Source organism: Rhinatrema bivittatum, chromosome 9 (assembly GCF_901001135.1).
Source record: "Rhinatrema bivittatum chromosome 9, aRhiBiv1.1, whole genome shotgun sequence".
NCBI classification, from domain to species: Eukaryota; Metazoa; Chordata; class Amphibia; order Gymnophiona; family Rhinatrematidae; genus Rhinatrema; species Rhinatrema bivittatum.
In genome coordinates this window covers 87512665-87526185 of record NC_042623.1, presented here as the reverse complement: position 1 = coordinate 87526185, position 13521 = coordinate 87512665, and the positions used below count along the sequence as shown (strand labels likewise).

Below are 13521 nucleotides of genomic sequence, written 5' to 3'. Positions count from 1 at the left end.
AGTGGCTCCATCACCGTTACCTCGCTCACTAAATCCTATACTACACTAAGAATTACCGGTAGATGTAAAATAGCTCCCTCTCTCTTCGGTTCCTGAACCAATTGCTCCATAAAGCTGTCATTTATTCCATCCAGGAACTTTATCTCTCTAGCTTGTCCCAATGTTACATTTACTCAGTCAATATTGAGATAATTGAAATCTCCTGTTATTATTGCACTACCAATTTGGTTAGTTTCCCTAATTTCTCGGGGGCTTTCCATGAAGTTAGCAAGTAGCACATTTAAGACTAAACGAAGAAAATTTGTTTTCACTCAATGCACAATTAAGCTCTGGAATTTGTTGCCAGATGATGTGGTTAGTGCAGTTAGTGTAGCTGGGTTCAAAAAAGGTTTGGATAAGTTCTTGGAGGAGAAGTCCATTAAGGGCTATTAATCAAGTTTACTTAGGGAATAGCCACTGCTATTAATTGCATCAGTAGCATGAGATTTTCTTGGTGTTTGGGTAATTGCCAGGTTCTTAGAAACAGGATACTGGGCTTGATGGACCCTTGGTCTGACCCAGCATGGCATTTTCTTATGTTCTTACGTTCTCTTACCATTTCATCGTCTGTCTCATCATTTTGACCAGGTGGACAGTAGTATACTCCTATTGCTATACTCTTCCCCGATACACATGGGATTTCTACCAATAAAGATTCTCTTGTGCATTTAGTCTCTTGCAAGATCCTTATCCTGTTGGACTTTATGCCATCCTGGACATAAAATGCCATCCCCCCACCAAGTTGACTTCCCTATCATTGTATTATAGCTTGTACCCTGGTTTGGCATTATCCCATTGATTATCCTCCTTCCACCATGTCTCTGAGATGCCAATTAAGTCTATTTCATTTTTCACTTTTCCTCTTCCATCTTAGTACTTAGACTTCTGGCATTGATATACAGACATTTCAAAGTGTGTTTTTTGTTTGTATTAACAACCTGCTTTTCTCACAGGACAAGCAGGATGGTAGTCCTCACACATGGGTGACATCATCAGGATGGAGCCCAATCACAGAACACTTTTGTCAAAGTTTCTAGAACTTTGACTGGCACCTACTGGGCAAGCCCAGCATGGCATTAACCCTGCAACCAGCAGGGGTCCCCCTTCAGTCTCTTTTTTTCCGCGCAGCAGTAGCCACGCAGGTAAAGGAGCTCTCTAGAGATTCCTGACAGGAATTTTCCTCACAGATGTTCTTTCAAAATTTTCAAAAATGTTTACCCCATAGGGGTCCCCCTATCGATTCCATACTCAGTGGTCGATAGGTAAGGCTTTACCCTCATTTGCGGTCGATTCCCATCGAGTTTTCCCTTTGGGGCCTACCGGCCATCGACCGCACTGCGGCTAAATTTTTGTCGAAGCCATGGCGTCAGGTTTCCGTCGGTGCCCCGATTGTCCTCGGACAATGTCTATCACAGACCCGCATAGGGTTTGTGTATTATGTTTGGGGCAGAACCATGATGTCTTAACTTGCACCAAATGTGTCCAAATGACGCCAAAGGGCTGTAAGGCCCGCTCAGAGAAAATGGAGTTTCTTTTTCAGTCAAAACCCCCGACTCCATCGACCGCTTCGACATCATTTGAGCCGGTGCCTTCGACCTCTCTTCAGCAGCAGGACACTGGTGCTGCCCGACCGGCGTCAACTACTCCGAAGGTGTCGACTTCTTCCTCATCGCCTCAAGAAAAGGACCGAGGAGAACATCATGCAAAGCGTCGACACCGGCATCGGAAGGCTCAATCTGCTGATCCAGGCAAGCCCTCGGTATCGGCGTCGCAGAGCCACTGATAAAGAAATCCCGTCCAGAGAAGCCCCCATTCACCTCTGTGATCGGGTCACCGAGGTGTTCCCCACCTTCATTGGTGCAGGGAGCCGTGACTCCACTTTTATCGGTGGACCCTACAGCTTCACCTCTATTGCCTCCCACTTTGGACCTGGGGTTACAGGCCCCAGGCTTCCACGAGGAATTGGATCGGATGATCCAAGAGGCCATCGGCAAGGCAATTCAGGGCTTCCATCCTCCATTGGCGCCGTCACCGATGCCAGCCCCAGTCACTGATCCAATACCCATGGTGCTCGCACCGCTTCTAGGCAGACTGGATGTGCTGATCAGTGCCCTTCCACCGGTGGAACCGAAAATACCAGTATGTCCACCGCCTTCCACGCCGATACCTCTGTCATCAGAGGATGAAGAAACACCGATTCCCATACCGCCAACTGGGATCGTTGATGTCACCGGTTCCATTGATACCTATACTGGAACCGGTGACATCAATGGAACCGGTGACATCGTTGATGTCACCGGTTCCATTGATACCTATACTTCCATTGGTGATCTTAGGGGAGCTGGGGATCAGCCTTACGAATCTTGGACTGATGACTCATCCCAGGATTCTGATGATCTGCCTTCAGAGCCCTCTCCCCCTGAGGAAAGGTGACGCTCTCCTCCAGAGGATCTATCCTTTATTAATTTCATAAAGGAAATGTCTGAAACGATTCCATTTCAGCTTCAGACAGAAGAGGACTCAAGGCACAAGATGCTGGAAGTACTCCAGTTTCTTGATGCTCCCAAGGAAATCATGTCTATTCCTATTCATGAAATCCTAATTGACCTGCTAAAGAGGAATTGGGAGCATCCAGGCTCGATGCCACCTGTTAACCGAAAAACAGATGCCACCTATCTTGCCCAGGCAGCCCCTGGGTTTCAAAGACCACAGCTGGATCACCACTCTGTGGTTATGGAATCAGCCCAAAAGAAGGCACGTTGTTCTAAACCTTATTCCTCCATACCTCCAGGGAAGGAACAAAGATCCCTGGATGCATTTGGCAGACATGTCATCCATGGCTCAATGCTCTTTTCTCGCATTGCCTCCTACCAGTTATACATGATCCAGTATAACAAAGACCAGTTTAAGAAGATCCAGGAGTTTTCAGAATCTTTACCAGAACAGTTCCAGGATTAACTCAATGCTTTGGCTCAGAAAGGCCTAGATGCTGGCAAGCATGGGGTCTGCGCTGCCTATGACATTTTTGACACTGCCTCTAGAGTGTCCACAGCAGGAATTAGTGCAAGAAGGTGGGCCTGGCTGAATTCCTCAGACCTATGACCAGAGGTGCAAGATCGATTAGCTGACCTGCCCTGCGCTGGGGATAATCTCTTCGGGGACAAAATCCAGGAAACAGTAGCACAGCTAAAAGAACACCATGAAACGCTGCGCCAGCTTTCCTCAGTACCTTCTGATTTCCCATCCACTTCTAAGAGAACATTCCAAAGGGATCCAAGCAGCCCTCTTTCAAGCCACGGAGATATAATCCTCCTGCTGCTCGAGGTCGTACTTCCAGGCCTTACCAGAAGGGCCAGTCCAGACAAGCCTGACCTCAAAAGACCCAGCCAACTCGTCAGCCGAGCCCGGCTGCTGGGTTTTGACTCCTCGCTAGAGAGCATAAGGCAACCTCCTCTACAGTTTGTACCAGTCAGAGGTCGACTATGCCCCTTCACCAACATATGGCACACAATCACTTCAAACCAGTGGGTCTTGACTGTGGTATCCCAGGGTTACCACCTCAACTTCCTCTCTGCTGGACCACTCCCCACCTCGGCTGTCATGGGGGTCATCCGACCATTCCTCTCAACTGGAGGAGGAGGTTTCCCTCCTTCTCCAATCCCAAGCAATAGAACCGGTGCCTCCCTCCCAACGGGGACAGGGATTCTATTCTCGGTATTTTCTCATCCCAAAAAAGACAGGGGGCATTCGTCCCATCCTGGATCTGCATGCCTTGAACAGGTATCTGCAGAAAGAAAAATTCAGAATGGTAACCCTGGGTTCCCTACTCAGTCTGCTACAAAGAGGAGATTGGCTTTGCTCTCTAGATCTTCGGGACGCGTACGCACACATTGCCATCACTCCGTCTCACCGAAAGTTCCTTTGGTTCCTAGTCGGCCCCAGGCACTTCCAGTGCCGGGGCCTAGCATCCGCACCTCGAGTCTTCACCAAGTGCCCCTTGGTGGTCGTGGCCTACCTGAGGGGTCAGGGGGTCCATGTCTACCCTTATCGATGATTGGTTGATAAAGGCTCTGACACAAACCTCGCACTAGAATCCTTATGTCTAACTCTCAATACACTTCTGTCTCTCTGGTTTCTAGTCAACTATGCCAAGTCCAACCTAGTTTCATCTCAGATCTGAACACCATACAGGCAAAGGCCTTCCTCCCTCAGGATTGAGCTTACACTCTCACTTCCCTGGCTCAATACCTCCAGGCTCGAGATTACTCGACAGCTCGTCGTTTCCTTATCCTGCTGGAGCATATGGCATCCTCAGTGCATGTCATTCCCATGGCCCATCTGGCCATGAGAGGGACACAGTGGACCTTGCGATCCCAATGGGCTCAGGCTTATCAGCCAATGTCCAGCATTGTCCATGTTACCAAGCAACTCCACCTGTCACTGGCCTGGTGGAGTCAGTACTCCAATCTTCTTCAAGGCCTTCCTCTTCAGGCTCCAGAACCTCAGATTATCTTGATGACAGATGCCTCCAACCTAGGGTGGGGTGCTCATGTCAACGACCTGCAGACTCAGGGAACCTGGTCTCCACAGGAAGCCAAACATCAGATAAATTTTTTGGAGCTTTGGGCGATCAGATAAGCCCTCAGAGTTTTTCAGGATTGCCTCTCAAACAAAACCATCCTGATTCAGACCGACAACCAGGTGGTGATGTGGTACAACAACAAGCAAGGGGGAATGGGGTCCTATCTTCTGTGTCAGGAAGTTGCACAGATATGGGTGTGGGTTCTTTCCCACTCAATGTACCTCAAGGAGGGCGTGGACAATGTTCTGGCGGACGAGCTGATGGTCTAAATTTGTTTTTATTGGAACCTCTCTGTTGGGATGACCTAACTCTCCTGCTTCATTAGTATCTTTCGAAGATACCTTCCTCTGAACTATGTGCTGCTGGGTGATGGTCAGCTTTCCCCTTCTTTCTAGTTTAAAAGCTGAACTATCTCCTTTTTACATGTTAGCACCAGCAGCCTGGTTCCACCCTGGTTGAGGTGGAGCCCATCCTTTCAAAAAAGACTCCCCCTTCCCCAAAAGGTTCCCCAGTTCCGTACAAAACTGAATACCTCTTCTTTGCATCATCATTCTCATCCATGCATTGAGACTCCAGAGATCTTCCTGCCTCTGGGGACCTGCATGTGGAATAGGGCACATTTCAGAGAATGCTACTCTGCAGGTTCTGGATTTTAGCTTTCTACCTAAGAGGCTAAATTTGTCTTCTAGAACCTCCCTTCCTATGTTGTTGGTTCCTACATGTACCACGATAGCATGCTTGGCTTGGCAACAAGGAAGTAAGTGCTCTTGCTCTCTTTTACTCCTTGCTGTACAGGAGTATGCAAGAGCATGAACTTTCATGCTGCTGTGCTAAGCATGCTTCTTGGATTGTGGTAATTGTAAGGAGAGGGAGATCTTCTAGACCAGTGGTTCTCAACAGGTGTGTGGGCACACATTGGGGTGTTACGAGGTTGTGGGAGGATTGTCACAGGGCCAGCAGGAGGCTGCTCTCTCCTTTATCAGGACTGGCAGGAGTCTACTCTTGCTTCCTTCTCCTCTTTCTGGCCAATTGGGAGGCTGTTTCCTCCTTCACCCAGATCAGAACAAGACATTACCAACTCCTGCTCTTCTAGGCCCCACAGAACACCAATTTTATCTTTCCCCACTGGGCCTGGAAGTGATGATGCTGATGATCTCTTCACCCCATGCGGACTGGGGCAAAGGAGATTGGGGATGCTGGGCAGAGAGAGATGGAAGAGAGAGGGAGTGTGGGGACTACTGAGCAGGAAGGTATGTAAAGAGGGGTTTGAGGTAGCTGAGTAGGGAAGGGGAAAAAGGAGGAAGTGGCAGGGAGAGTCGGGCATTGGAGAGAAGAAGCACAGGGAAGAGGATGGGAAGGGTTGTGAATGCTGATCGGTGATATGGGTGTAAGGGGATGATTGAAAGGGAATAATTGTGAAAAGTGAAGGATGGAAGGAGAGTGACAGGGTACAAGAGCCATAATATGTTAGTTTTGGGAATGTGCATTTCTTCTGTCTTTATACTTTGCTTAGTGTAGGAGGAAATGTATTTCTGTTTCTAGTTCTCCAGTTTTGTACTATATACAAAGTGTTTTTGGGGGGTTTCCATACCAGTTTTTGTCTCCATATTTGCATTTTTTGGTCTTTTATTGTGTATTTGGTGAAGATCGGTTCTGTGTATGTGACTGAAGTAAGGTATTTACTAGCATGTAAGCATTTGTATCAGTCTTATTTGTTGTTGTTTTTTTTCAATAGGACATGCATTGGAGATGCACTGCTATATTTCATAGGTATGTTCAACAAGTTAAGTGCATTAATCCTGATGATGAAATTCCAAAGGAAGCCTGACACGTCCGATGTTTCACTTGAAACATTAGAAACGTCAGATCGGACCAAATAGGTCTCAGTGTTTTTCATGACTTGTTTGGTACGATCTGATGTTTCTAATGTTTGAAAGTGGATTATCGATTTGACCCCTGAAGAAGCTTTTTCAAGTGAAACATCGGCCGTGTCGGGCTTCCTTTGGAATTTCATCATCAGGATTTATGCATTTAACTTGTTGAACATATTGATTTGAGGAAATTATTTCAAGTTTAATTTAATTTGTTGATTACAGCACTATTCCTGCTCACTTAATCATAACATAAGAACATAAGAAATTGCCATGCTGGGTCAGACCAAGGGTCCATCAAGCCCAGCATCCTGTTTCCAGCAGTGGCCAAACCAGGCCACAAGAACCTGGCAATTACCCAAACACTGAGAAGATCCCATGCTACTAATGCAATTAATAGCAGTGGCTATTCCCTAAGTAAACTTGATTAATAGCCGTTAATGGACTTCTCCTTCAAGAACTTATTCAAACCTTTTTTGAACCCAACTACACTAACTGTACTAACCACATTCTCTGGCAACAAATTCCAGAGCTTTATTGTGCATTGAGTGAAAAAGAATTTTCTCCGATTAGTCTTAAATGTGCTACATGCTAACTTCATGGAATTCCCCCTAGTCCTTCTATTATTCGAAAAGACTGGGCTGTTCAAGTTCTTGAACACACTCTCTGGCTTGCTGACACCTTTCTAGTCAAGCCCTTGCTATTTAATTTGTGTTTGGTTTCCCTTTTGGTTTTGCTAGCTGTTATTGTGGGTTACTTACCAGGCTCTGTTTCTTTGTAATTCGCTATTACTGAGATGACATCATAATCCAGAATATCCTTTTTGTATGGTGAGAGGTGTACTGCGAAGTACCCTAGTTCTGCCCAGCACCCACTGTTGGGGAGGGGGAGTTTCCTCCTGTGGATCCAGAGGATATGTTTACATGTAGTCCCGTGATGGTCATGTGAGCATCGTTTGACCTGTGTGTCCTGCAGAAGAAAAGTTGCCTATAGATCATAATTTTGTTAAGGTTAAAACTGAATAGAGAAACAACAGATAGGGTGTGTTAAATGGGTCTGGAGAGAGAAAGAAGGGATTTGGGGGAGGTGCAAGAAGGAGAATGAAGCCCCTGCACAATATTGTCAGAGTAGGCAAACTTTAATAGGTTGCAGGAATGCTGGTGTCTATAAGGTACAATTATTTCATTTTTTTCCACTTTGAGGTTAAGGTCAAATGGCATGACCTTCTGGCCTATGTGTAGGAATGTAACAGCCATGTACTTTCGAATTGTACCTCAATTCTGAAAACTGATGTAGTGGTTATGGAGGTGTGATCTGGCAACACTTATAGCTTTGCTTGTATGTTTGTGGAATATTCAGTCATGCCTAATATAATTATTCCGTATGAGATTTTAAATACAAAAAAAAATTGCCTTTCAGAACATTTCAAATCATTCGGAAAGCTCTGAAGAATACATTCGCAAATTGTACTGTGATACTTTGTGAGCACAGACTAGAAGCTATGTTGGAGTGTCAGCACTTTCTGGTAAGTAGTATTAGCATATGCTTTTGATGAACTGAATAGTGTTAGAAATGCAAGCAAATATATATATATATATAGAGAGAGAGAGAGAGATACACAGCATTGAATAGTGTTAGAAATGCAAGCAAATATATATATATATATATAGAGAGAGAGAGAGAGAGATACACAGCATTGAATAGTGTTAGAAATGCAAGCAAATATATATAAATATATATATATATATATAGAGAGAGAGTGATACACAGCATTGAATAATGTTAGAAATGCAAGCAAATATATATTGAGAGAGAGAGAGAGAGAGAGAGAGATACACAGCATTGAATAGTGTTAGAAATGCAAGCATATATATATGTATGTATGTATGTATTTATTTATTTATTTATTTATTTAAAGTTTTTATATACCGGCATTCATGATACAATCACATCATGCTGGTTTACAGTTAAACAAGGGGTGCATAATAACTTAAAATTGGAACTTGTGTGAAGGAAGAAATCAGTTACAATGAACAAGGATGATCAAACTGGGAGAGAAGAGAAATACTATAGGAGAAATAAACATCAGACAGAGTTATTTACAATGAACTGAAATGGCTGCATTATAGATGTTGATGGGGTGAAAATTAGTTGGAGTCTAGAAATGCTTGTTTGAACAGCCAAGTCTTAAGTCTTTTTCGGAAGTTTGGGAGACAAGGCTCTTGTCGGAGATCAGGGGGGATGGAATTCCATAGTGGTGGTCCAGCTGTAGAGAGGGCCCGTTCTATTAAGGTTATATGTCTAATGGTTTTGGTATGAGGTACCTGGAGAGATCCTCTGTATGCTTCTCTGGTGGGTCTTGTGGAGTTATGTTGGCAGAGCGGGATTTGTAGGTCAAGTGGAGCAAGGTGATGGATGGCTTTATTGATAATGGTAATGGACTTGTAGATGATTCTGAAGTGGATTGGCAGCCAGTGTAGGTTTTTTAAGATTGAGGTTATGTGGTCTCTTCTCCTGGTGTTTGTCAGTATTCTTGCTGCCGAGGTTTGGACCATCTGAAGTGGTTTGGTGTAGGAGGATGGGAGACCTAGTAAGATAGAGTTACAGTAATCTATCTTTGAGAAGATAATTGCTTGTAGAATCGTTCTGAAATCTTGAGAGTGGAAGTGAGGTTTTATCCTTTTCAGCACTTGGAGTTTATGGAAACAGTCCTTGGTTGTTCGGTTGATAGATGATTTCAAGTTCAACCGGTTATTGATTATCACTCCTAAGTCTCTCACTTGGATAGAGGGTGGGTTGGCTGGATGTGTTGAGGTGGTGTTACTATTCTCTGGTGAGATGAGCAGGAGTTCGGTTTTGGAGGCATTTAATATTAGGTTTAGGCTGGCGAGAAGGTGGTTGATTTCTTGGAGACAGTTTTCCCAATGATCGAGTGTTTTCGAGTAGGATTCTTTAATGGGGATCAAGATCTGGACGTCATCCGCGTAGAGAAAGTGTTTTAGTTTAAGGTTGGTTAGGAGCTGGCATAGCGGAAGAAGGTAGATGTTAAAGAGTGTGGGGGATAAGGAGGAGCCCTGTGGGACTCCTACGGAAGAGTCATAGCGAGATGATTCTTTGTTGTGGATTCTAACCTTGTAGCCTCTGTTGCTGAGGAAAGTTTTAAACCAAGCGAGTGCAGTACCTGTTATTCCGATGGTTGACAGCTGGTTTATGAGGATGGAATGGTTGACGGTGTCGAAAGCTGCTGAGAGGTCCAATAGAATCAGAAAGAAAGATTGTCCTTTGCCGAGGCCCATAATGAGGTAGTCTGTCAAGGATATGAGGAGGGATTCTGTGCTTAATGCTTTGCGGAACCCGTATTGGGAAGGGAATAAGAGTTTGTTATCTTCAATGTAATCCGAAAGTTGAGTGTTAACTACTTTTTCAATAATCTTTGCAATGAATGGAAGGTTGGTGATCAGATGGAAGTTACTAGGGTCTTTGGGATCTAAATTTGGTTTCTTTAGAAGTGGTTTGAGGGAAGCCACTTTGAGGTCATCTGGATAGGATCCTTGAGATAGAGAACAGTTTATGATGTCTGCCAACATTTTGGAGATGGAGTCAGGGATTATCAGGAGTAGTTTGGAGGGGTCTAATGGATGAGAGGAAGGTTTCATTCTCCTTAAGACTGCTTGGATCTCTGAAGCGGTAGTGGGTTCGAATGCTTCCAGACAAATGTTTTTGACGGTGGGCTGATGTGAGCTTGTGTGAGAGGAGGTGTTAGTGGGCAGCTGTGTTAGGAGCCTGATGATTTTGTTTCGGAAGAACAGAGCTAATTCTTTGGCTTTAGATTGTGCTTGGTTGCTAGGAATCTCAGATGGGTTAATTTGTGTGAGGTTAGATACATAAGCAAAGAGGGCTTTAGCATTGAAGACAAGGTCATGGATCTTATGCGCATAGAAGTCCCTTTTAGATCTTAAGGTAGAGGTCTTGTACTGGTGCAGGGCAAGTTTGTAGGCGGAGAGTGTGCTGGCGCAAGGGGCTTTACGCCATTTGCTCTCTTTCTGTCTTAAACTTTGTTTTAGCTTTCTGAGTTCGTTGGTAAACCACGGTTGTCTTTTGGAAGAGTTTGTGTTGAATTTTTTAGTTGCTAGAGGGCATAGTTTGTTAGCTATAGCTTCTGTAATGTTGTTCCAGGAAAGGAGAGCCGTGTTGGGATTGGTGAGGTCTATGAGAGGGAGTTGAGAAGCCAGATGTTTACTGAGGTCTTCAGAGGAGCAGGATCTTCTGTAATGAAAGGAGGATAGAGGTATGTGGGTAGTGTTGGTTTCTTTCATCGTGAAAGAGGTTGAAATTGTGTGATCTGACCAAGGGACCTTTTTGCAACTAAGGTGAGATGCATGCTTGATGCCTGGGTTTACGAAGATAAGGTCCAGCATGTGACCTGCTTTGTGCGTAGGTTTGTTGACTATCTGCTTGAATCCCATGGCTGAGAGGGCAGTGAGAAAGGCTTCACAGCTGGTTGAAAGTCTGGGGTTGTCTACGTGCAGGTTAAAATCTCCAAGGATTATTGCTGGAGTGTCCAGGTTAAAATGAGTTGTGGTTATTTCAACTATAGGGGAAGCGTCTGATTCTAGGAGGCCCCGAGGGGCATAGACGAGTAGGATTTGAAGTTGGTGTGATATGAAAAGGCCGACTTCTAGTTTAGGATCTGATTTGACTTGGTGTTGAGAGAATCTGAGGTCTTTTTTGGTTGCAAGAAGAATGCCCCCTCCCCTTTTTTTCTGTTGGGGAACAGAGAAGATGTCGTAGGTCTATGTAGGAATTTGGTTTATTATTGCTGTATCTGTGGGTTTAAGCCATGTTTCAGTTATTGCACATATGTCCGGCTTAGCGTCAATGAGGTAATCGTTGAGGATCAGAGATTTCTTGGTTAGGGATTGAGCATTAAATAGGGTTAGGGAAAATAAAGTGAGGCCTAGGAGTTGGGTGATCAGTGCAGTTAGGATGGGGGTGAGGGTTTTTAAGATGCGGTATTGTGCTTGCCTGGTTGATTTTCCTTTTGAGGATAGGCAGTGTTGAAGAATAGGGATTGGAAAAAGTGGATGCATTCTGGGTTGTTGAGCCGGCAAGTGTGGTAGACTGGAAGGGAGGTATGGATGTAAGATGGAAAAAGGTTGGTAGTGGATTAGTTGAAAACTGGAAAAACTGGATGTTGATTTGGAGTAAGTAATCCGGAAAGGGTTTAAGGCAGCTGTAGTGGGTGGTAGTAAGTGTTGGTTTGTTGAAGCTGTTGAGTATGAATATGGGAAGTGATTTAATGGAGAATTATTGTGGCGGCGGTTTAGTCCAGGATAAATGTGGTTGTTGTGGGAGAGTGCAGTCACCAGAGTCTAATAGCTAGGGTAGGTGAAACTGTTGAGAGAACTGGTTAACTGCAGGAATGTACTGATGTGTGAGGCCGGTTGGAAGGATTGGAGTTGGCTGACGTTGTATCCTGGAGGGTGACTGATCGACGGAGGAGATCTGAAGTGATAGAGAAGCCGAGGAGTGAAGTCGGCTGCAGGAAGAAGTTCAAGTAACACTCCGGTGCTGCACGAAGGGGCGCACAAAGGGGTGGGCCCCTTTGTAACGCTCCTTCGGCGTGCGGCGCCTAGCTGGGTCCGAATTTAAAATCCTGCAGGGCTGGCCCTGATTGGGTGGGCGGTTTAGCCTATCGGGTTGGCTTGGCCAAATCGCGGTTGATCACGGCGGACCAAGCTCCCTGGCTCGGGCTGGAGAGTGGCTGAAGAGCGGCATGTCCTGCACTGCCTCGCGGTCGGCGCTGAAGCAGGTCAGGGTGAGTGAAATAATTTTTTAAAGCCTCTCTCTCTCTCTATATATATATAGAGAGAGAGAGAGAGAGAGAGAGATACACAGCATTGAATAGTGTTAGAAATGCAAGCAAATATATATATATATAGAGAGAGAGAGAGAGATACACAGCCTAATTCTTTCTGCTTTTTGTTAATACAAATAATGGCATTGAATTTATGAAGAGGCAAGATTATTTTTTGAAAAAGTTCATTTTTGTCTTTCTAGAATTTAGTAAGGGTACAGGTACAGTGCAGCTTTGGATAAGGAGAACATTAACTAAAAACTATCATTACCCATATTCTTTGCTTTACCAGCCAGCATCAGTTGTTAGCCCAGAGTTTTAGGTTTGGTGGAATCAAATACTAATTTTCATCTTCTACTTATTTATTATAAGTAGTATGTTTAAAAAAAGTAAAGCTGGATCAGTCCAAACTTGTGATTCGTAATTTGCAATCCGTGAACTTGAGTCTAGTGTCTCTGATCAATTTTTCTTTTTGTAATATCTACTTCTCTATTTCCCTAATTTGATCCATCACCTCAATTTAAACCAGATCGGTTTAAATTGAGGTGATGGATCAAATTAGGGAAATATGTTTTTGCCTGTATGTTAAGTTTCAACTCCCATGATGAAAAGGCGGCTAGACAAAAACAAGTCTAGTGGTCTTAATAAAAGTAATATAGACAGGAGATGACTTGCTTGAAGAGGGTGGCATTTGTTGTTTCTCCAATAGTAAAGGCCCCCCATCCCCACCTTTTCACTAAATAGACACACAATTTATTCCTTCTACACTAGGGCTGAGCAAACGTTTTGAGCTGCTGCCCTGCCTTTCCATCCATGTGCTATTCTCCCCAAATTGAGTTACATTATACACACACACACACACACACACACACACACACACACACACGAAGGGTATCCTGAGTTCTTGGCCTGGTGCTAAAATCTTTCACCAACCAATAAGCTGTTGAATCATTTGATTTGCCAAATATCAGGCAATCACTCTGCCAGCCAGCAGTCAAAATCCCAGTTTAGATTCTCTTTTAAGTTGCTGAAAGGAGCAAACTGATACAGGCACAAACAGCCACAGAGAAGTAGATATTACACTACCTCCAGCCAGGTGTACACCACATTCAAAGAGACAAACAAGACATGTCAGCCCCCAGAAAGAGACAGAAACACCACAACCAGACACA

At 44.5% G+C, this 13521-nt stretch overlaps 1 protein-coding gene across 1 annotated transcript in view; it reads left to right on the top strand.

Moving 5' to 3' along the window:
• The window catches only part of CFTR (CF transmembrane conductance regulator), a 575903-nt gene that overhangs the window by 555462 nt on the left and 6920 nt on the right, over nt 1-13521 (top strand). The window contains exon 26 of the mRNA XM_029615983.1: nt 7912-8017. Coding sequence (XP_029471843.1) covers nt 7912-8017 — 106 coding nt within the window. The remainder of the gene's footprint in view (nt 1-7911; nt 8018-13521) is intronic.